General features: G+C 44.9%; 1 protein-coding gene across 1 annotated transcript in view; it reads right to left on the bottom strand.

Moving 5' to 3' along the window:
- The window catches only part of LOC116829622 (solute carrier family 23 member 1-like), a 50,141-nt gene extending 26,450 nt beyond the window's left edge, over positions 1-23,691 (bottom strand). The window contains exons 1-4 of the mRNA XM_075067416.1: positions 23,566-23,691; positions 20,665-20,817; positions 18,920-19,077; positions 365-524 (exon numbers count right to left, since the gene is read on the bottom strand). Of these exons, the coding sequence (XP_074923517.1) occupies positions 365-524; positions 18,920-19,077; positions 20,665-20,817; positions 23,566-23,619 (525 nt within the window). The 5' untranslated portion in view covers positions 23,620-23,691. The remainder of the gene's footprint in view (positions 1-364; positions 525-18,919; positions 19,078-20,664; positions 20,818-23,565) is intronic.
- Between the last annotated feature and the right edge of the window lie 1,478 nt (positions 23,692-25,169).

Here is a 25,169-nt window from a genome sequence, read left to right as displayed (position 1 = left end):
TGAGGAAGCCACAGCAGGGGAGGAGCACTGTTATATTGGAACTCCACTGGGGGAGGGATTCCCAGCGTAGATGGCTCTGAGATGGTAACCAGTTACCACAGAAATGGCCCTGATGTGGAATATGTTTTCCCAGAAAATAAAATACTCTGACAGCATTTCCTCAGCCTTTGGAACAAGTTCATGAGCAAAGTCCATAAACCACAGATATCTGCAGCGTTGAAAGTTAGAACATAGCCTTGTATTCACTAGTAAGCAAGGGTCTCTCCTGGGGTTTGACTTCCTTTTCTAACACCTCAAGGCCCATTCAGACGATTCCCCTCAGGTTTTTATAGCCACCCTTCTGGCTAGAGCTCACAGGAATTACCTCTCGCATCCTCGATTGCCACACCTCAATGAACTCCGGTGAAGTAGCATTCACTTGGCTGGCATTCTGCGTCCACGCAGGGCATCTCCAGTTAGGGAGGGAGAGCATGGCAAGGGAAGGAGTCAAGAACGCAAAAGTCCCTCCTTGGAGAATGGGCAACCTGGAAACAAGCCAGAAGGCAGAGAGTTAAGCTATTTGATCTCTGGAAGCCCCACCTCTGTCAGGGTAGTGCAGGGGAAAGTATTGGGGTGGATCAGTGAGCACCACAGCATGCAGAGAGTCAGTGGAAATCCAGAGGTCTCAGCAGAGACCTGACAACAAAGAGGTGTCTTAAGCCACACAATTACACTAAAGTTTTATTTCAAAAGGGGGATTCGGCCTCTCTCATGTTTGCCTTTGGCAATTTCCTTTTCAATACACTGATGTTTCTGTGAACCCTGTCACCAACAATAGCCAAGAGCCAGTATGTATTTTGACACAATAGTAGTATCCCAAGCATTGGAAAATGCTGCTTCTGGATTCAAACTTTGGGTCCCTCATCCCTATTTGTGGTATTATATTTAAAGAGGGGAAATGGTCATCTTAAAGCATGTGTCTGTATGTTTTGGATCAGGTTTATGCTACAAGATAGTAAAAGAACAAGAGAAGAGAGAAGAGAACAGGGAAGGAACCAAAGTAGAGAAAGAGTAACTGAGTGACAGAAGTTTGTGGCTAATTGTGAAGGGGCAGAAGAGGAAGTTCTTGGAAACAGCATAAGGGAGGGGAAAGAGACCCAGTCTGAGACTTAAATAAGGGGCCTAATTCTCCACAAACAGGCTACTGGCAACTCACAGTGAAGCTATGATCTACCGGAGGGGGCTGCTGAGGGTCCCTGGTTAAAATTCTGCCACCAAATTGAAGGAATGTTGGGATGATGGCCCTTGATGGAGTCATCCTCTCTGAACATGGTTCGTCATGTCTCCAAAGGGCTTCCAGGCTGGCCTAAATGCTCCAATTACCCCCCCCCCCCTCTCTCACACAGCCAGTGCAAGGATATTTTGTGCCCTAGATGGAACTTTCACCTTGTGACCCCCTCTCCCCCTCTCCTCCCCCCGGAGCATCACTTATTATAAACTTTCAAAAATGAATACTGCATAATATGGCATTGTTCATTAGAATTAATACATATTCAGCTTGAAAATGTATTAATTTCATAATTTAATCTACATATTTAATGAAAATAAATGGCCTTGGGTCTCCTGCATGTGGCTAGAGTCCCTCCTGCCCCCCACATGGATCTGGAAAGGGCTGTTTTGGGGATCAGAGCACAGAGCTGGGAGTCAGGATCTGGCTTCTATTCTCCACCCTGGCACCAACTCACTGGATGACTTCAGGCAAGTTACTTCCCTATTCTGGGCTTCAGCTCCCCCCAGCTCTAAGGTGTGAAATGGTTCCTTGCTTCTGGGCTGGAAAGTGCAATGCAGGCAGGAGGGGGCATCTGAAGACCTGCCTTTCCCACAGGTGTGAGGCCAGGACTGAGTTCCAGCCTCTGTCATGACTGTTCTGGTTGCTTTACTCTGCCCCACGCCAATTGCTGCTGAAGCCCCTTACTCAGAGAGCTCTGACCTAGGGCAGAGGCATCAGTGTCATTCTGGGCCTGATTTTCAGAGATGCTGAGCACCTGCGGTTCCCCTGCAGTTCCCCTGTGGGAACTCCAGGGTTCTCAGTACTTCTGAAACTCAGGGCAATTTATTTCAAATGCTGGGCTAGGACTGAGCCTGCAAAGGCAGGTCCATATATACCCCTCAATCCACAGCAGATCTCCCATCAATGACAATACAAGCAATTAGGAGAATTATGAGGGGCAGTTGGCCCAATTCTGGGAGTGGTGAGGATATGGCGTATGGCCCTAATGTGGTCACTAAACTTCTGCCTAGTAAAGTTACTGGTGCATCTGCTGTCATTCAGTGGAAGAACAAAATCTCTTGAGTGCTGCAGCCTACCCAGGGTTCAGCTCCACTTAACCTGAGTTGCTTGCGCACTTGCAGTGGTTGTGCACCACGCAACTGGTCACCCATGTTACATGAAAATCTGGCTCTGACGGTGTCGTAATTAGACTTAACAGTTACTGCTGAATTTCCTAGAGCTGTTGTCCCAGGCTGGCTGCAGACTCAGCAGACAGAACTGTGTTGGCTAGATGCCCATCACCTTTGGAAGATTTTCCTTATAGCCATAAGGGCTTGAGACAGCTGTGTTTCTTCACTGAAAATTTGCAATGTGCTGCCCCTGAATCCCAGATTAATACCTTGCATGGGCAGGTTCAGAGCTCAGGGCTTGAAGGCCTCTGGTCTAATGGTCTGAGCCAGTGCAGAATTAGGAGCCTTGATCTCCTATGTTCAAAGCAGGACTCTGACAATGATTCCCCAGGTGACCTTGGGCAAATCACATCCCTGTTCTCTGTCTCAGTTTCCCCCAAAATGGGGCTGTATTTACCTGCTCCACATGGCTGCAGGGACGGATGGGGATGAAGCCTTGGAAGGTGACACATGCTGAGGACAGTTACACTTTTGCAGCTCTTTAACCCCGTATCCTCTGGAAGGGCCATGATCCATCCCCGCAGGTGGACTGGTGGCCATGGTCTCCTCTTCCTTTCCCCGCACCCCCACTCTTCCCTTCCGCGGTTGCACTGCTGTCAATAGGACCAGCTGCAGGCAGGCTGATGTCACCCGCTCCGGCAGCCCTTAGGCAGCAGCGGCTCCTGCGGCAGGGGGTCCGGGACTACCAGAGCTGGAGGGAGTGGGCTAGGGAGCGATGCAGCAGCCCGGGGGCTCAGGGAGGAGGTGGATCTGGGCTGGCAGGGAAGGGCCCAGGTGGGCAGTGATGTGGGGTGCGGCAGAGGGAGGCGGTGGGGCACGTGGTTGCAGAGGACGCCCGCAGAGTTAGGTGCCAACATGGCTGCAAGCAGCCCGTCCCCGCGCCGGGAGCAATAGTGTAAAAAAAAAAAAAAATTGTGGGGCACCGCTTTTTGGCATTTCCAAATCTTGGCACCCTAGGTTGCCATCTAGTTCACCTAGTGGTTACACCAGCCCTGCACACACCTACTAGAGTTTTGAATAAATAATAGTAATTTGCCTTCTATAATGCCTTCCAACTTGGGATCCACACTTTACAGAGATTAAACAATCATCAGCCTGACATGCTACACAAACAGCTTAATCTTTTTTATGTCTTTACCACCTATGTTAAATTGCCTCCACAGGGACTTCATTTACATGCTAGTGGGATACAGATGCTCTCTCCTTAAATCAGATCTCCCTGTCCCTCCAGCTAGAGTGATCAGATGTCCCTATTTTATAGGGACAGTCCCGATATTTGGAGCTTTTTCTTATATAGGCACCTATTACCCCCACCCCCGTCCCGATTTTTCACACTTGCTGTCTGGTCACTCTACCGTCAGCCCTTGCTCCAAGTTTTATTACCTTGTTATCCCACAGAACAAGGCTGTATGCACATTGAGCTCTTTCTGAAAATCGCCCACTCATGCTGCAGCACTAGTCCAGGTATCTATTGTGGGAGCCCTAGTATACACTGGGCTCAGGGAGTTTTACCACCATGTCATCATATAATGCTGCTTAGAGTAGGTCTTGACAATATGGTGATATAAATGCTGTGTAGCCTGCGCCCTCCCCCCCCCAGCCATGGCTTAAGCCCTCTTCTTTCCTTGGTGTTTGCTAAGGCCAATATTTAGAGCAGCTTCTCCCCTCTTCTTGAACAGGTCAGGTCCTGGGTTCTTCTTTTTGGCTCATGATACCTCAAGTTATTCCTTGCTGTGCCAGAGACACAGGGATGCTGTCCCTTGAGAAATTAATGGCCATGCTTGTAGCTGGCAAGGGATGCCAAGCCCAGTACGCAGGAGACATTAAATCAATAAAACAAACGTCAACGGAATGATACACACCAAACGTAACACTATAACTGGGAAGGAGAGACAGGAAAATAGGACTTGTTGAAGAAAGGGATTAAAAAGGTTAACTAATACTTAAACCAATGTTTGTAATTAAACCAACTTCCCACCTCCCAACACTCACAAACTTTTCCAACCCACCGCTTCTTCCCTAGCACCTTCCCGAGGTGAATGATAGGCCAAGGCTGAACATCCTGGGAATCCATATCGCAGTGCTGGGTCATTGGCCTGTTTTTAAACAAACATCATTTTTCTCCACCTCTGGGTGGGGCAGGGTCCTCTCTCAGCTGGGCTCATCTGTTCTCTGGTCTGGAATCCTCCTGTGGTCTCAGCTGGCTCTCAGTAGCTGGTCAAATCTTTCCCTGGTGGATTCTCATCACTGGAAATACCAGGTCCATGCAGCTAAAGACTCAGAGCTGTACAAACTCCCTTCAGGGAAGTGGGAATTTAGCAGGGATGCCCTGAGACATGTCCATCTTTCTCAGCTTCCAAACAGAAAAACTGCAGCCCTGACTAGACATTAGTACAGTGGACTGCTCATCCAGATCATCCCATGCAGAAACCTCCTTAACTGGTCCCAGCAAGGGTTTCTAGTTCCTTCACTCCCCACCACTGACTCCAAGCACTCTGGGAATGGGGTCTCAGGGCTCTGGCAGCCATCTTAGTCATAACCCTTTCAACAGGGCCCCATAAGGTATGTCTACAAAGCCCACGGCAGCAAGCCTCCCAGCTTGTTTACACTTTTGCAGCTTTTTTTTTTTAAAAAAAGGCTAAAAAAAAAAAAAGCTGCCTAGCCAGTGCTTTGAAGTTGCAACTTGGGCTGGAGTGTGGCCCACCTCCCTCCATGGGCTTCAGACCCCACACTCCAGCCCAAGCTGCAGCTTCAAAGCACTGGCTATGCAGCTTTAAGAGTTCTTGCATGAGCCTCGCTAGCCCAAGTCTATCAACTGGGCTGGGAGGCTCACTACTATAGGCTGTATAGACATGCCTCTAGAGGCTTAGCCCAGAGGTCCAGGCGCCAGGAAATTCCAAAAGAGAGTTATGCCATCCCCTACCTGAGAAATATCAGATGTCATTATCAAGCACTTCAGCATAAACGTAAGGTAGTATATAATACAATCAAGATATGCTTTTGAGCTCATACTCTGATTAAGAATACCACAAAAACAGGCAATATAACACACACAAGCACAACGTCCTACTAAACTTTGAGTATAAGAGTGGTTTCCAGTACTGGGCAGCACACTCCCAACACCCATTTGTGGAACACAAGAGGCACCATCAGGAGATGGTCCTGCTTTGAGCAGAGGATTGGACTAGATGGCCTCCTGAGGTCTCTTCCAACCCTTACAGTCTATGATTCTATGAGAGTCATAGATTAACCAGATGATGGGCTTCAGTTCTCATCCAGAGCACCTGGGTATTGATGGATCTCCTGGGGTAACAGGTCATGTACTCCCCACCTCAGGCTCCATGCCACTGTCTGCAATTCCTCCCTCTGTAGGCTCTTCCATGCTATCCAGGGCTGTTCCTTCTGGATACTTCGGTGGTGTGAAAGGTTTGGCTACAGGGTTCAGCACATGCCTTTGGGCATCACAGATGGACCGATCAGGTATTAGAGTTCTTCTGGACCTGGGATTTCAGGTTTTCCAGCAAGTCTGTACCTCAGAACACCAAATAAGTGATGCATTCATAGACTAGCCTTCCACATGGGAAGTTGCACTTTCTGTCATCTTCAGAAGCAAGAGGTTCCCCCTCCTCAGTTGTAACTAGCTGAACAATATTAGATAATAGAGGTTCCATCAGCAGATACTCCAAAGCACAAGTCCACAGGAAGTCTACTCTCTTCCAAACATTTAATGTGACGGGGAATATCAGGTGGACTTATTCCTTGTGCAGTGATTGGCATGTTTTAGGAAGCTGACAGGCTGGCTCCACTTGGGTTTCTCAGCAGAGTTCAACTTGCCTCCAAAAAGTGCTTAATAAGCTTTCTGGCTGAAGGTCTTCCTGGAGAGGATACATTCTGCGTTTCCTCACCCCCACTATCTGCAGTAGCTCCTTGATAAGGTGACTCTTGAACTCTCTCTCGATCTAAATGGATTTTACAGGACAGATCATAGCAGACAAAAAGGTTTTATGACATTACCTTTGCAATGGTGGTCCTCAGTGGGGAATGAGCATATTGGACCAGACAGTCTATGACCATTAGTACATGTCCAGCGTTTGTACTGTCTTTCTCCAAACTCAAAAAGTCCATACAGAGCAAGTCCAATGATCCACAGCTGATGTTGATCAAAGGGCAATGTCTTCCTCTGTATGTGCCAACAGCAAGCTTTGTAATGCTTCCCTATATCGTAAGTCCTATGAGACCAGTAGAAGCATAGAATCATAGACTTTAAGGTCAGAAGGGACCATTATGATTGTTTAGTCTGACCTCCCGCACAACGCAGGCCATAGAACCTCACCCACCCACTCCTGCATCAAACCCTTAATCTATGTCTGAGCTGTTGAAATCCTCAAATCGTGGTTTAAAGACTTCAAGGTGCAGAGAATCCACCAGCAAGTGACCCAGGCCCTACACTGCAGAGGAAGGCAAAAAAAACCCCAGGGCCTCTGCCAATCTGCCCTGGAGGAAAATTTCTTCCCAACCCTCAAATATGGCAAATCAGCTAAACCCTGAGCATGTGGGCAAGACTCACCAGCCAGACACCAAGGAAAGAATTCTCTGTGTAATTCAGAATCTGAACATTATCAAGTCAAGCGATTTGTCCACTCCAGTATGTCCCATGTCTACATGGAGGGAATACAGGATAATCCTAAACTTAATAGGGAGCACTAACTCTTTCTCCAGGGCTGGGGATCCCTGATTTATTTACACAGTACAACAGCCCATTCCTCAGGGTAAGTTGACTCTATTCCCTTAAGAACAGTGGTGCATCCAGCTGAGATTTAATTGGTGACTCTGGCTGTCCCCTTCCTTCTCCAGGATATAAAATAAGATTCCCGTAAATTAGGATTAGTATATTGAGCTTCTTAAGGCAGACTTGCTCAGCTGCTATAGAGAAATCACATTCAATTGGTGAAGCAGGTATAGGCTGTTAAAATAGCTTCTGGAGGGATGCCCAACTGGTCTACTACACTTTGCAAGTGTGCAGGCATTTGTTGGTCTGTTGGGTCTAGTGGAGGGCACATGGCTTTTACCACGGATTCAGGAATAATCCTCCAACAATCCAGTAGGAGAGGGCAGAGGTACAGGGAACCAGCATTATTCAGACCAAGCTGATACCAAAGACTTAAGTCAACAGTGGAAGATGCAAAGAGTCATTGGTGTTCTGTGCTATCAAATGTAGTCGATATTAGCACATATGTCAATGGGTTGCTGTCCAAGTGTACCAGAAACATGGCTCCATACAGGTAGTCAGGAAACTTATCCACTACCACCCACTTCAATAACCTGAACTCCAATTTGTGGACTGGATAATTCTTGTATGGCTCTTCTCAGACTTCCACTAGCAAATGCAACTGATCTCAGTTCTCCATCATGCTCTTGATGCAGTACTGCTCCCAAGTTACTCTGGCTGGCCTATGAGCAAAGTGTATGGCTTCTGGAGATCAGCATATGAAAGTCCAGTGGGCTTGCCCCTGAAACACAGGGCAGTACTGGCCTTGGACAGCACTTCACATGAATGAGCTAATGCGCACAGTAGTCCAAAGCAATATTATTGCTATTTTATAGATGGGGAAAGTGAGACAGAGAAGGTAAAGCTGAAATTCTAAAAGCCAAAAAAGGGGATTTAGGCACATGGTTCTCATTAATTTCAACGGAAGTTATGTGGCTTAATTCCTCTAGTCTTCTTTGAAAATCTCAGCCTCTATCAGTGGTGTTTTAGGCACATCCAGGAGCCTAGAAAGCATTTTGAGATTAAACATGCTATACAAATAGACAGAACTGTCTCCTTCTCTTATAATTTATGCATTTCTACCTCCATGGTTATTTGCACTCTGTGAGATTAGGGTTTGTTTGTTTGAACACTACCGGAAACTCATCAGCAAGTTCTTGTTTAAAGTAGTCCACCCAAGCAGTCATTTGTTGTTACTGCACTGACCCTATTTCAGACCTCAGAGAGGTTTTTCAAGGGAGTAGTTTCATTTGTCAGTTTTATTTGTTTAAAGAAGGCCTAATAACACCCCTGTTGAATAAAAAGTAGATTTATTGCTCCTTGGTGGGTGTGTTTGCCTGGTATTACAACATAGTAGTTCCCAGCTAGCGCTGGTTTAGGACGGAGAACAAACTCTAATGCTGAGGCTACGCTTGACAGTTCACTGAGTTCTTGCTAGTGTGGCTTGCAAGACAACTGTCTGGAGTTTACAGAAAAGAATTGTTATACTGTGCTTATTAATAAACATGTGCTAGGTATCTCATAACAGTGACAGGCAGAGAGTCTCTGCCTCAAAGAGCTTCTTTGACATGCCATGAGTAATCTTATGTACGGTGCACAAAGGTGACAGATAATTTACTTGCGGCCAAACTCCAATTTTGCTAGTGGAAGGATCCACTGCTTTTGGCTCCCAAGTGGGGAAAAGAAGGTGAAGGACAAGTGTTCACTCTGCAGCTTGTTCATGCCACCCATTTGACCAGATCTCATAGAAACCCATCCATGAATGCCCTACCTGGCTTATGTTCTGCATCCCAGGCAGACTCCTAGCATAAGTGGTCTCAAGCCACACTGATTGGAAGGCCACTCGCAGCCTGCATTGCCAGCACAATCCTTTGCTCGTATTGGAATTTTTACAGAAGGATAGGCCTGGGAATCCTGTGCACAATACACCTCCTAGGATCTCAAGACCCTGTGTCTCCCCATTATCATGCTTCTGGAAGGGACAAGGTTTTGGTATATGTCCCTGTTTTGCACACAGAGAACAAATCAAGGCTAAGCTGTGGACTCCCCTCTGGATTCTGGGTGATTGTCCTGCTAAGTCCACATCTCCCCCCAAGTTACATTCCATCATGGAACAGAATGTGCATGCCAGGATCTCCACAATCACCCATGCAACAGGAAAGGAAGCATCCTTTTCAGCTCCCCCAAGGCCCATTAGTTTTCTTCCAGATGGTTCCTTGGTCTGTCCCACAGTTCATCCTTCAAGTCTGGGTTGAAGCCATTCCTATAGGGCAGTGGTTCTCAACTCACAGGCCGCTTGTGGCCCAATCAGCACACAGCTGAGACCCATGTGATATCTTCAGGGCCATACCAGTAGTATGAATATATTTGTGCGTACATAACACAGAGAGATGCATATGCAGCCCACAATAGGTTGAGAACCACTGCTCTAGGGTCTCTCTGCCATCTCAACCTCTACACAGCCTTCTGTGTGCCACACAGCTCCTGCCAGCAAAGATGACTGGTGCTGACACACCCAACTCTGCTCCCTCTCTGGAAGGCTCTCTAAAAAACATTTGAGAGCAACTAACACCATCAGGTTTCCCAAAGCCAGAGAGTCTGGCTTGAGCCACTTACTGACACCCCATCAGCTAATTGCTGGGTAAAGGAATTGCAAGACCCCAAGGAAGAGGGTTTCCCTCAGAAGGGATTCCACCTCCCTTACGTCCAGGTAGGATAACAATCCACCTGCCTCAGTAAATCAACAGAATCCACTTAACATTCTCCAGCTGGATCAATTCCTGAACACTTGCTAAGAGCATGGGGATATTTCAGACAAACATCACTAGATAGGTATCTCCATCTAGTCTGGTATCCTGTCTCTGACAATGGTCAGCGCTTGATGCATCTGATGAAGATGTAGAAATTCTGGAGTAGGCAGTAATGGAATAACCTGTCCACCCACAAGGGAGATTGTTTTCTTAACCTATGTCATTTAGAGGTCACTATATGCCCTAAGACATGAGGGATTATACCCCATCTAAATATATATTTCTCATTCATGTGAGCTCTGGGTGGTTTTATCTTCCATGTAAAAGCCACCAGCCATTACAATTTTTTCAGCACCAATTGGGATGGGGATCTGTTGCTGATCTCCTTCCTGACAAAGGTTGAGTCACAGCAAAGGAGCACTGGTCTCTTACTCTCTCCTCTCCCACCAGCTCCTGATGTTCTTGCCCTTCATGAGCAGCCACTACAGTAATGCTGGGAGCTCCTCGAAACTTCCAAGTAAGAGTTTATCTTCCACATTAAATGCACCAGGAAGTAGCTGCTTGGTGCAAGAAGATTGTGATTAGCAGATTTCTCTTGGAATCAAAAGGGCCTTTGTGCTGTTGAAAAGCAGATAAAATGACTCACCCTTAAGCATATTAGGGAGCCTTGCCTGACTGTGAACAAAGGGGATCTCAGTCCCTTCTGTAGTCTTTCTTTGATGCTATAACACAAACATTGTCATTTCATAATGGTTTGGTTTTTTCCCATATTCCCATGTGACAGGGTGGTGCTCTGTCCCCATCCTCTGATGCCCCAAAAACTGCTCAGACCCACTTCCTTTCAATGTTCAGTCTGTATTTTATTCCAAACCCTTTCACCAACACCAGGGCTGGATTAGTCTTTTGTGAGTCCCAGTGCCTGGACCATGGCCCTCCACCCCCACCCAGAGGCCCCACCCCCACTCAGCCTCTTCCCTCCAAGGCCCTGCCCATCACTCACATAGAGGAAAGGGGGCAGAGAGGAGGAAGCAGGGGGCGAGGTATTGGGGGTGGGGGAAGAAGTTGGGATGGTGCCAGATTGGTGTGGCCATGCTGAATGAATGGTGTGAGCACAACTTGACATGATGGTATAAGGTATAAGGTATAAGGTATAAGGGAACCTATTACGGTGTTTATAGGATCTCAAGAGGAGTTGGATCAGGCCATATTAATTAAAATGACCCAGAAGGCAGAAAAGTTAGTGAGAAAAATAATTGGCTCCTCCCAGAAGGCAGTCAGCGAGGGTTCTTACAGCAACTGAGCAGGCTACAGTGGTCCTAATGATGCTGGCATGGGACGTGGAGTGGGGTGATCCGGCTGGGGACTAGTGCGAGCACAAATATGGGCTTTACTCCAGGAGAGAGGAGCAGCTATGACTTGTTTAGATAAACAGCCTTTGGAGGTTCTGTTAAATGCTGTGGGTGATTTGGTGGGGAAAATGTCACAGCCTGTGCCACAACCTGAGGCTAGGGCTGTTGAAATTGTGGGAACAGGTATGGGAGATCTGGTAGGTCCTTATGGTTTGTTGTCCCAAGAATTGGCTCAGATGAACATGGCAGCTTCCTATCAGGGTAGCTCCATATCTCAGTAGGGTTGTCTTGCCCTTAGCAACCCCTGCTCCCAACATTGGACATTAGTGGCTAAATTGAAGCCCCACATAACTGGCAGACCTTACGTGGAAGCAGGGCAGGTGGGGGAGGAAGGAAATATACAGTGGTTGCTAGTATTAATTGACACAGGAGCAGAGGCAATTCTGATTAAATCAATGCAGGAGGACGTACAGAAAGAACAGATTATTCCTTTATTTGGATTTCAGAGCAGAGGAGTGAAAGGAATTTTATTACAAAAATCTGTTATGGGTGATAGGACACAGTAAGTTTTGCATGGATATGGTAGTCTGTAACAGCATGACTGAAAATGTTATCCTAGGTGCAGATGTGGTACAGCAGGAGAAATGGATAATTGATCTAGCAGGAGGTTGGCTGTGGTAAGGGGAGACAAGGATTGTAAGTGAGCAGGTGATTTCAGGAGGATTAAGAAAAGGAGCTTGCAAAGCCATAGCAGCTGTGGTGTTACCAGATAATGGATGGACACAAGAATTCCCTATGGCGTGGGCCAACAAGAAATCTGAATGTGGGGGTATACAAGCAGCTGTGGAGATAGTACTATCTTGGGACTGGAGGGTTGTACTATCAGTAAACAAAGAGTGGAAATCTTAAGCACTCTCCCAAAGCCAGTGGATGTGCAAGAAGCAGGGGACGTACTACAGGCAATATTGGATCACAAGTGGGTATGGTTCACAGAACGATCTAGTCAGGAGCGCAAGTAGAGTGATATGCTCCAGTATGTAGTACCAGCAAGAGATTTTTAGCAGCTATGGGGTACCGGAAAGGCTTGGGGAGGCTATCACCTCTCATCCCCGAGTGGGGTGGAGCTGCACTCTGCTCCTTAAAGGAGCAGAAGGTGGCTAGGGAGGTCATGCATTCTTTATATGGGTTTAACAGCACAATACATATGCTAACAAACTTAAACAAAGCCTTTGTTTAAGTTTGTTAGTATATGTATTGTGCTGTTAAGTTGGTAAGGAGTCCTCAAGAGGAGAGGTGTGAGGGGGGGATGGAAAGTGTTTAAACAGTGTTCTTGATTCCTGATCCAGCTTCTGGCCTATGAACATATACTGATGAGAACATTCTAATCAAGGGACTGAGGACTATACCAAGGATATATAAGATTTTCTCCTTCAAATTGGGGGTACCAATCTTGAATGAGTAAAGCAGTGAGAAATAGGACTGAGTGTTATAGTTACCCCTCATGGAGAGGTGATAAAAGCAAAGGAAAGATATATGACTTGGGACGGGAATGTCATGAGACTCTGGAGTAGAGATCCTGTACGGTGGACCTACCCCTTACCAGGAAGAGGTTCTTGTGGTGATGGTCTCCATGATGGAGATGCTTGGAGAAATTTTAAGTAGTATTTGTACAACCAGGAGCGCATCTCTATAGGAGGATAGAATAGGGATTCCGATATGAGTGTCCATTTACCTTAATTCCACCTTTTATAGGATGCAGACCTATAACAACCCCTCTTTCAACTGAAAAAGCAAGAAGGGAAATTCGGAGATGGTCCCTAACTGCTGAGGATAATATAGATTTAGGCACAGTTCCAACTGGCATGAACCTTACCATAAATAATGGCTCTGAGCTGACCTCTGTAGCATTGTCTACATCTATTTCAACAATGCTTATCTTCCCAGAATTAAAGGAAAAAGAGAACACACAACTTGTTATCCAAGCAGCAGATTCCTTGGTTCAGAGACTGGAAAGAGTGATCAGACCTGGTAAAGGTTACGATGAGGAAGACTAACTAGATGTGGGAGATGGAGAATTTTGGCACTGTATGGTAACAGAATCTGTTAAACCCTTTGGGGCCAAAAAGGACACTCAGGTAAAATGGACCTTTCATATAACAGATAGAGCATGTGTCTCCATATGGATACAAGGAACTGACAAAAAGCTGGCAAGGAACTTCCATTCACACACTTTGGTAGTTGAATGGGAATACGATCCAGATAGTAAACAATGCATTATGTTGTATGTCCTAACTTATGTATACAATTAGTTATGTGTAACTAATTGTATACATAAGTCAGGACTTCAGGAATCACAAGTTATTGATACTAGAACTGGGGAACTATGGAAACCAGATGTACCCCAAGAAAAGGTACTTCGAACCAAAGCACCCCAGGAATGTGCAATTCAAGAAGCTCGGTTTGAAAATGGGACTGAGTTTCCTGCCATAGCTATAGGAGCAACTGTGAACTTGTATAACATCACTGAGAATATGGGCATATGTCAATGGGAATGTAATTGGTGTACCCAGACCACATGTTCATTAGGGTATGGCAGGGAATCTGTATTCAAATGGGAATTAGGAAATAAATGGATAATGGTGAAGGGACATTGCCATAACACTCGATTTGAGGGATGGGAAGTATCTAGATGAAAATTTCCTGAAGAACATCAATGTGCTTTAAGATGCCATACCTCATATATAGGGAGTATACAACATAGAAGGTAAAACATGGGTTAATATAACCCAAGTGACCCAGGAACATCATAATTTAACCAATTGTTCTCCTGAATGTATGGAATGGTTAATTCCAGACCATGATCATGGACACAGATACATATACAATGGGTCCAGATTCGAAGTTTTTATAAACTTATTCCCTGAAGATTGTATGCTTAACACTCATTACCCTAACTGTTCTAAATGGATTGCAAAATATAAAATATATTGAGTCTGGGATGTTGAAAGAAGAGGACTGTATAGCTCTTAATGTATAATTCTTTAATGGCTAGCATAGGAGTGATGTGCTTAATGTAACCTTTTACTGCTTGTGTAATTCCTTCTCAAATAAACTGCAGCGTATGCAAGTTAATTACTGTGGACCTTTTTAACTGATATGACAGTAATCTACTCCACTGGGAGCTATTGAAGATCCATGCAGAGGTAGTAGCCCCAAGGGCCCAACATTTGGTAACAGAGGATGGTTACGAAGAGGAATGGTCAAAATAACTATTGAAGAGGTAAGAGCTTAGTTGTTTGACAGCCCACACAATGGCATAGCACTCCTTCTCTATGATAGAGTAATTCTGTTCAGCAGGGGACAACTTCTTGCTTTGGAAGGCAATGGGATGCTTCTTGCTGTCTTCCCCTGTTTGCATCAGCGCAGCACCCAATCCTGTGTCTGATGCAGCAGTACACAATTCAAAAGGCTTATCAAAGTCAGGGCTGGCCAGCACAGGCTCTGCAGACAAGAGTGCTGTTAGGACATAGATATTCAGGCCTGTCTGCAAAGGCCTATACTTTAAGAACTTAGGTGTATTCTTATCACTTAGCTAGTTATAGAGATATAAAAGAAAGAATCAAAAATCACTGTCTGTCTGTGTAATGGCCTTCTCTTACTGTGACAGTCTGAGGCCCTGATTAGTCATATTGAAATCAGGCAATCTGGGGCTGTTAGGAAGGTGATCCGATCTATCACTTCCAGAGAAAGGGAAGAGCCTAGAAGATGTAAAAGGAAACTTAGTTTGATGGCATCCTGTCTGGTAAGAACTCACTTATCAATAGACACAGCTGGAAAACCCTTATGTCTGTATAGATGTAGTTGTAAAATCCTCACTTCTGTATTGTTTTATATGTTTATTTGCATGGGCTCTGTCTGGTTCTGTGATTGTTTCTGTCTGCTGTATAATTAATTTTGTTGGATGTAAACCAATTAAGGTGGTGGGATATAATTGGTTAAATAACCACGTTACAATATGTTAGGGTTGGTTAATTAAATTTCAGTAAAATGATTGGTTAAGCTATAGCTAAGCAGAACTCAAGTTTTACTATATAGTCTGCAGTCAATCAGGAAGTGGGGAGGGGATTGGGAACAGGGACTGGGGATGGAGGAATTAGGATCATGTTTTGCTAAAGGGGGAAATGGGAACAGGGGATAGGAACAGAAGCAGGGACACAAGCAAGGCTCTGTGGTGTCAGAGCTGGGAAGGGGCACACTAAGGACAGAAACTGGAATCATGCTTGCTGGAAGTTCACCCCAATAAACATCAAATTGTTTGCATCTTTGGACTTTGGGTATTGTTGCTCTTTGTTCATGCAAGAAGGACCAGGAAAGTGAGAAGGTGAAGGAATAAGCCCCCTAACAAGTGCTTTTACCTTGTTGATGCCTTTCTGGGATGGCTCTGACCAAATTATCTTATTAGGTTGATGCTTTTTACATAGGTCTGTGATTGGGGATACAATGTCACTGAACCCCTCCACAAACCTCCTGTAACAGTTTGCCAAGCCTATGAAGGATTGGACTTGCCTTTTACTTTGAGGTATGGGCCATTTTACGATGGCTTCCTCCTTAAGTGGGTCAGGGGATATTTTGCCCCACCCCCACCCAGTGCACCAGATAAGGGACTTTGGCTGCCCCTATCTTGCACTTAGAGGGTTTCATGGTTAGCCCAGCTTCTTTGAGCTTTGATAGCACAACTTCCAGGTGCTCCTTGTGGTCACCCCAGGTGTTGCTGAATACAGAAATGTCATCTATGTATGCCCTCACATAATTCTGCAAATTATTTAACACTCTGTTGACCAGCCTCTGGGAGGTTGCACCAGCATTTATCAGACCAAAAGGTAACACCCGTAAATTCATAGAGCCCTATGTCAGTGATAAAAGCTGATCTTTGCTGTGCTCCCCAGGGATCTGCCAGTAACCTTTGGTTAGATCAAAGGTACTACGGTATTTGGCTTGACTCAGCACATCCAGCATGTCATTAATATGAATTGTTAGCATGAAGGAGGCATCTGTTACAGGGACAGCATTAAGTTTTCTACAGTCTACACAAAATCTAACTGTGCCATCCCTTTTGGGGACCAAGACCACAGGGGAAGCCCACACTCTGTCAGATTCCTTAATCACCCCCAGGTCCAACATGCTTTGTTTCTCAGCCTGAATTTGCTCCTTCACCTTGCGGGTGGCCCTGTAAGGCCTGGAAGTGTGTGTGGGGATGGAAGGGAAATAAACCCCTTTTGTGAGGATTCTGTGGGACAAAAACTGTGTCCTCCCAGGTTTGTTGGAAAATACCTCACTGTATCTTTTCAGCATTGACAACACTTCCCCCTTTTCGACTGGTGTCAGCTGACTACCAATTTCCATACTTTCCAAAGTTGACCCATTTTGGCAATAAGCCATCCGATCAGTGAGTGGGTGAGCCTCAGTTTCCCGTTCGACACAACAAATCTCTCATTTCATTTATATAAGCCACATTACTCAATCCAGATCCCCTCTTAAGACTCCTGAATTTAATCCTGTGGGTTTCAGGTGTATTCTGAAACTGTTTCAAAACCAGTTCCTTAAATTTACCATAGTTTGAAGCATCATTAATAGGCATCTTATTGAATATGTCCAGATCTCTTCCAGTCAATTTTACCATTAACTTAGTCATTTTTTGATTGTCAGGAATTGCATGAAGGGTGCACAGTCTCCCAAAGGTGACGAAATATTCAGTAATATCACTGAATTCATCATATTGTGGACATAGTTGCTCCCATTTGTGGATTTTTGGGGAATTGGAGCCAGCTGCTGAAGGGTTTTGTTTCTTCCACTCCATAACAGTCAGTTCATGCTTCTGGGCCTCAATTTGAGCCTGTATTTCTCTGTCTTTTAACTCCAGGGCTAGCTGCCTCTCTCTTTCCTTCTCCTGCTGAGCATCTTGCTATGCTATCCTCTGGGCTTCAATCTCTTTGTCTTTTAACTCCAGGGCTAACCTCTGGGTTTCCCTGGCTCTTTTGTGAGCAGCTTCCTTCCTGGCTGCCTCTGCCTCCATAGCCCTTCTGTGTGCAGTCTCCTCCCTGGCTGTCTCTGCTTCATTTGAGCCTCAATTGAAACTCATGGTCCTTTGCCTTCTCTTCTGCTTCCAGTCTGGCCAGCTCTAGTTTTGTAGCTGCCTCACTTGTAGTCATTTTCCTGCGTTCTTGTGCTTATTTCCTCACCCGAAATAAACAAACAGAAAATAACAAACCAGTAACCACTTTCTCTGTTCTCCAGTCACCACACTCAAAACTCACTTAAAATCACTACCAGTATCTCAAAGCAATCAGCTGTGCACAGATCCTGCTTGATTATGCCACTGTGACAGGTTGGGTCACAGAGATCCCCTTGAGACTGCCACCTGATGTGCTGAGACTACCTCTGAGCCTGTTTTCCCTGGCAGCTTAGGACTTCAGTATCCTGTCTTGTTGAGCCAGACACGCTAGCCTGCTACAAACACAGACCCAGGTCTGAACCACATCCCCCAAAGCTGCAGACTTAATTGAAAATGGCTTAGAAAGTGCTCCTGTCTCTAGCACCCAGACACCCAGCTCCCAATGGGATCCAAACCTCAAATAAATCCGTTTTACTCTGTATAAAGCTTATACAGGGTAAACTCATACATTGCTCACCCGCTATAATACTGATAGAGAGATATGCACGGCTGTTTGCTCCCCCAGGTATTAATTATGTGCTCTGGGTTAATTAATAAGCAAAAAGTGATTTTATTAAATATAAAAAGTAGGATTTAAGTGGTTCCAAGTTATAACAGACAGAACAAAGTAATTTACCAAGCAAAATAAAACAAAAACATGCAAGTCTAAGCCTAATACAGTAGGAAACTAAATGTAGGTAAACTTACCCTCAGAGATGTTCCAATAAGCTTCTTTTACAGACTAGACTCCTTCCTAATCTAGGTCCAGCAGTCATTCACACCCCTGTAGTTACCGTCCTTTGTTCCAATTTCTTTCAGGCATCTTTTTGGGGTGGAGAGGCAATGTTTTGAGCCAGCTGAAGATAAAGTGGAGGGGCTTCCAGGGCCTTATATAGTCTCTCTCTTGTGGGTGGAAACCCCTTTGTTCTCCTGTGTAAAATTCACTCAAGATGGAGTTTGCAGTCATCTGGGCAAGTCATATGTCTATGAATGATTCAGCTTTTGCAGGCCGACACCATTGTTTACAGGTTAGTTTGAACGTTCTCAGGAAAGCTCAGATGTGGACTGGCATCTCCCCAAGTCCATTGCCAGTTAAGTGTTTCTTGACTGGGCACTTACTGAGAATAGTCCTTTCTCAAGAAGCTGACCAAATGCAACACTGAGGCTACTTAGAATCAAACAAGGACATAGCCAATATTCATAACTTTGAATACAAAAAAGATACACACATATAGACAGCATAATAACAACCAGCAAACTACAACCTTCCCATAGACACCCCAGTTGGCCTCCTCTGTACAAGACCTGGTGCAACCATAGGACCCTGGTTGCAACAATGATCTATACAGTCACAGTTCACGTCAATAATGTCACAAGGTTATATTGCAAGGATTTTGCCTACCTGACTCCAAAGAGGACTTGAAGGAGGGTACAAATTCCTGAGACAAAGAAGATGGTGCTGATCAGGTGACCCTGGGTCAGGGGGTCGTGCTGCAGGCAAAGCTCTTTGGACAGGATCAGAGGGATGGCTACAAGACCACCCAGAGCTGTCAGGTAGTGCTAAGAACCACAGAGAAAAGACTGTCATGAAAAAGGTACCTGCCCAGTACAACTATTCTACTGTTGAGGGAAGGTGAAATGTCGCTTGTAGATCTGGACTCAAATGACACCAAGAACACTAATTCCTGATAACCTTAATTTTTTACTACAAGTTTTATTCTCTGGTGGGGGCTGTTCTGAAGTGTCTGTCAGACTTTAACCCCCATCCCAACCTTATCCATTTTTCTCACCTTACCACCACTTGGCACTCGGTAGAAACAACAGAACCTAGTTTCCAAGGGGCTGTCCAATGGGAACTAGCATGTTTCCAGGGTCTGGAGAAAGCTATTCTGCGGGCTTTCTACCAGGAAAGTGGGGGAGGTCACTGGAGGGAAGTATCAGGTTGGATTTATGCCAAATGTGTGTTTCAAGACACTCTGCTTTGCTCTAGGGCATCATCAACTCCTTCAGCCTGCAGCATCCCTAATGCCACTTCTCTTGCTCCTGTAGGCCAGGAAAATCAGCAAAGTGGGCGCAAAATGCTACCAAATTAGAACTGTCCACTCATTTACCCTAGTGGCACTGTTTTATACTCTGTTTGTATAAGTGTAAATAGCTACATAAGATGCAAAGAAGTGGAAAAATCAGGCCCCACCTTTTTAATAAACCCAGTATACATATGTGTTTAAAGACCTTTAATTAGCCATCTACATGAAAAGAATCTTTAAAATCCAATTTTCTTTTCACGGTTAATGCTGATTGTGCAGTTCACTCAGCTTGGGCAATGAAAGAGCTTTTGTTCCTTGTCAACATCACTTTCTGCTTCCCATGCACTAGTATGGTGTTGCAACATTTGAGGTGCTAACACTGCAGGAAATGTTTACCTTTCCTCAAAATAACTGTTGCTTTCATTAGAATCTTTTTAATTAAAAAAAAATGATGGAAATACTTCCAGTGATCTTGGGTTTCATAAAACCTTATTTTTACAGAGGCCAAAGTTTGAGTCTAAACTAAACTGACAAGATCACTTTAAGAAATGAACAAAGCACAAACTATCCATCAGTGTCCAAACAAAGTCAGCATCACTGTCTTAGCTTAATCATTGGTAAGCATCTTACCACATAGATATTCTACTGCATTGGCCTGCACTGTATCACCCAAGTTGGGTGTATTTCTCTCGCACAGTCCTATAAACTGATAGAAGCTGCACAGTTTCTTTTTTGTGCTACTTCTGCTTAGCTTTTATTGTAGTGGAGTCACAGAGGGCCTGGAGCCTTTAGATGTTTTCCATAACTCTGTCACACTGGCGTTATTCAATGGTCTGTCTGTTACTGTTTGTCCTCAGAGCGCAAGCTTGCTGGCTCGGGGACTGCATCTGCCAGTTTGTATTGCATTGAGCTCAGTGTAAATAAATATCAAACAAAAACAATCTGACCCCATGCACTTAACAGGGATGACTTGACATCACCAACAGCCAATCAGATGGTTGCAAGCATGGCCAGTAAATATGAGCCATTTCCTAATTCACATTTTACTTGTTAAGCAGGGCTATGAGCAAGCCAATAAACCTCCGCCCACCCCATTCCACCATGTTCTTGCTAGTCTCACCTGAATCCCTAGCAGGATGCAGAGGTACCATGGTGGTATGTCGGTGACAGAGTACACTAGCGTACTGCAGTTCTTGCCCTGGTCTTTCTTCTTTTCCTTTAGGCCCTCAGCATCGGGTTCAGACAAGGCACTGTAGTGGTCTCCATCTTCAGCCTGTAGGGACCAGACAGAACATTCCTCAGTAAGACCCTCATTCAGAGAGGTATTCATCATCTGCGACTCTCATTGACTTCAGTGGGATCTGTGGATGTCTCTCAGACTCTTGTCAACATGTGGGAAAGGGGGTAATTTAATTCACACTAACTCCAACCTGGCTGGGATGGGAACAAGAAGTGCATTTAAAAACAATGTGAAAACTATGAGAGAGAGAGAGTGTGTGTGAGAGAGAGAGGATCCAATGAAACTCTCATCATTTTGGGAGGCGCAGTCCTCTGGGTCACCTTCCCCCTCCCCGCCCGATTTCTTCCTTTTATCCTTCCCCTTCTTACCAGGCAGCACTGTGTGCTGACCCACCTTTGTAGCTGAGAAAAGCCGTATGTGCTGCCCACCCCACGCCTGTGTTTGGCTATGGCGGTGGTTTTGTACCACCACAAGGCACGTTCTTCCTCCTTCCCACTCCCCCTCCGTGGCCAAGCATGCTATATGCACAGACAACCCAGTGCCCCCCAACCCGGAACTCTGCTCAACCAAGAAACAAGAGACCCAGTGAGGTGCTGGCAGGAGAGCCCTTGTTAAAGCTGCACTGCCTAACTGAAGGGAGGCTGGGGGCCACTGCCCTGCCATACTCCTAGGGCTAACCCACCCTAACAAGAAAGAAAGGCTCCCTCATGGAACATTCCTGGACAGAAGTGGGTGTGCAGAGCAGCTCACCTTCTCTTTCAGCCAGACCTCAGCATGCACAGACTCTGGGGTGCAGTAGGGGAGAGGACTATCTTGCACCCACATGAGCAACTTTCACAGTGGGAGCTGGGACTTTGGGGAGAGGAAGAGCAGCAATGGCTGGGCAGGACCTGGAGTGTGTCTCTATGAACACAGGCATGAGGGAGCTGGGTAGGTGTGTCTGAAACAACCCCCGCAGAGAGAGAGAGGGTCTCCCCACAAAGGGAACAAAGCAAATGATACTGTAGAGTGAAGAAACAGGAACAAAAATAAATACAACTTTTCAAGTCAAAATAAAAAAGACAAATGATGCACATATATCAAATATGTAGGTGTGACATGGCCTTATTTGCATCAAATGTCCAGATATCTGGACCTTTATCCTCAACAGACAAGCTAGTCTATAGTAAGTGCAAAGGCCTAAAACATATTGGCTAATGCATTTTAAAACACTATCTCTTGTCCTTATGTAGACAGGCTGGGAGCATTAAAAACAGCTGTATCCAGACAGAAGCAAGCTCGCTTTCCAGAGCTCTTGTTCAGAAAAGAAGCTTATAGCAAAGTAACTAGTCCAGTGCATGTACCATTGCCAGTTCCACATGAATGGCTGATCCTGCCTGGGAACCTTGGAAAGGAGAGAGCCTGAGGCACTGCTGAATGGAATCGACCTCTCGTTTTCGGAGAAGCGGGAACAAGCAGAAGTCTCTGTGGCAGGACAAACCCTTGTCTCTTCTGCAGCAGGGGGCCTGAGCAGGACAACTCTTGGATTCTGTCTTGTTGCCTGCAGCAGAAGATTCATTACTTATCCGTTACAGTTATTAGCCTCGATCCTGCAAGCTCAGACATCCAGGTCGACCCCCACGAAAACTGAACTGCTTGAAACACAAAGAACCCAGGCAATCAAGGTAAGGGAGGAGTCAATCTTTAGGGAAGTTAGAAGCCTGAACTGAGTTGTGGCTGGGAGCATTTTAATAATAAAAATAATAACCCTTTGTATTTCTACAGCACCTTCCACGTGACAATCTCAAAGCCCCTTACCAGTGTTAACCCATTTACCCTCATAGCCTTCCTGGAAGGGAGCTAAGTTTTATTTTTCCTGCTTTACAGATGGGGAAACTGAGGCACGGAGCAGTAACTGATTTGCCCAAGGTCAAACAGAACAGTCTGTGGCAGGAGTACAGTATCCAGATACCTAATTCTTAACCCTCCCTCAGGAGATGAGCAACTCTTCTTGATTTTAAGGAAGTTACTTGTATTCTGAAGGAGAGAACAAAGTTCCCCATCTCCTTAGTTCCCAGTCCTGTGGTTTATCCACAAGACCATCCCTTCTCCTCCTCCTCCTCCTAATATGTTTTCCAGTATTTCCAGCACAGTTACACACCTGCTAGTCACACCGCATATAATTCACTTGTGAATTTGCTACTGTACTGGAAATCTACAGGGCACTGTGCCTAGTTCACCCCAAATTCTCTCCATCAACCTCTCTGTCAATTTATCTCTTTTGAAATAGACTCATTTAAAAAAAAAAGAAAGAAAGAAAGAAAAACAAATCCTTCACCAGTTTTAATTTTCCCTGCCCTTGTCATCACATAAAATCTCCAACCCAGGGACAGAGTAACAAGAGGTAGAAGGTTTAATCCCTTCTGAAACAGATTCATAGACTATAGCAGAAGCAGGGTCAGTTCATCTCCTCTCATCTTTTCTTTCTTATTTTTAGAATACATGAAACAAACTCCAAAGAAGCAAAACAGCCTTTAAATTACTATTGTACAAGCAACAGGCTATAGTGAAGAAGATACCAGACCATGTCAGCCTCATCTTTACAAAGGACCCTAGAAAGACTGTTCAATCTGTCCTTCTTCCCTCCCACTTTCATTCACTCTAACACACTCCTTCTCTCTCTCTGTCTCTCTCTTTCTGCTGCTTCTCTTTCCCCTTTCCTCCCTTGCTCTTGTTCATTTTCCTTCTCAGAACTCATACAAACCGTATGCAAGCTATACTTTTCTTCAAGCAATAACTCACCATAAAACTGGGGTTCTCCAGCCCATTGACATCTTTGACTGCTGACTGTGTCATTCCTTCCAATTTTCTTCAGTGGCTCACTTTAAAAAAGAAAGAATAGAGGAAGGGAATCTTCGAAAATCACTTCATGCTCCAGTAAATAAAATCCTGAACAAACAACTATTCAGCAGCACAGGAAGCCTGATTTCCAGGAGCCCAAACTCAGTCTCAGCCGTTCATGTAAGAAGAATTATAAAGGAATTTTCTCTTTTTTGTCCTGTGTAAATCATTTACTGTCTCTGTTGATTAGAAAATCAGAGTCTGGAGCACGCAGATAGGCTCCTCTTCCCTGGATAGATTGCATCAGTGAAAGGTGACAGAAAATCCTTCCCTGCTAGGTAAGGTATTGCAGTCAAACAAAACATTTCCTTGTTGGCAACACAGTTGATTCAACTCAGATTAACATCTTCCACCTGGGTTGAGTCCTTTATAAAAGCTTTCACTGTTCTTTAATAAACTCAGTTCTCAGACAGCTTCCTTTACTCTGCATGATGAACGGGGTGGAATGCATTATTGTATTTTTTGACTCAGGTACAACCCATTCATCCTGTATGTGAACCATTCTCTTCATGTTGCAAGACGAACATAGACAAACTGGATCCTATCTCAGACCACAACCAATATTTGAGATTTCAGAGGAAGATGGAAAAAACCCCATAATGCACTTGGTCAATGGTGCAACTCTTTACATGGATGTGGGCTCCTGACCACTGACATAGTTGATGACTTGAAGCACGAGATTTATTTACCCTCTTCTTAATAAGTGCAGCTGAAACATATTATTGTTCATAAATTCAATCAGCCCCTTTAAAAGTCAATATTTAACTCACCGGCTTCCTAAGGCTGTGAACTACATAGATTGACTGTCCCCTGTATGAAGCAGCACTCAACCTAAATATACTGATCACTAATTTGGAATGTCTCTGTGCTTTCATATTATGAAGTAGCATTTAAAAAAAAGTGGTTTTGTCTCACATTGACTATATACCATTCATAATCATAAATGTTCAATCGTGTCTCCTGTAACTTGTCTTCTTATCAGGTTAAATAATCCTATGGCAACATTTTCAAAATTACCCACTGATTTTGGGTGCCCAACCTGAAACACCCTTGGCCTGAATTCCAAAGCTGCTGAGTATCCACACCATCTCTTCACTTGGCTTCAGATAAGAGCTGTGGCTACTCAGGACTTCTGAAAACGCAGGCCTCCAAACCTTGAGGTATATGAAATCAGGGAACACTTATGAAAACACTGGCTCTAGGCGTTGCAATCTTATCAGATGAGACTCTCCTCATATCTCTAACCACATGTATTGCCCTTTTCTAGATCTTTGCAATTTGCAGTTACAGCTACACCTATCTCCATTTGAGGCGACCAAAACTGGATACGACCCCCCAAGTCAGCTCCATTTCCTTGTGCATCAACTCTGAGATCCTCAGAGGTGCCTAAGCAGCTTTGAGAATCAGAGCTCAAATAACCACTCTTTAAACATGCCAATCCCTCAAAACACCTCCTCCATGAAGCCAATCAATGCTAAACCACCATAAAAAGAGCAACATGCATA

This window comes from Chelonoidis abingdonii, chromosome 1, assembly GCF_003597395.2.
Source record: "Chelonoidis abingdonii isolate Lonesome George chromosome 1, CheloAbing_2.0, whole genome shotgun sequence".
NCBI lineage: Eukaryota > Metazoa > Chordata > Testudines > Testudinidae > Chelonoidis > Chelonoidis abingdonii.
The sequence above is the reverse complement of the archived record's forward strand: the minus strand, read 5'-3'. Positions and strand labels throughout refer to the sequence as shown.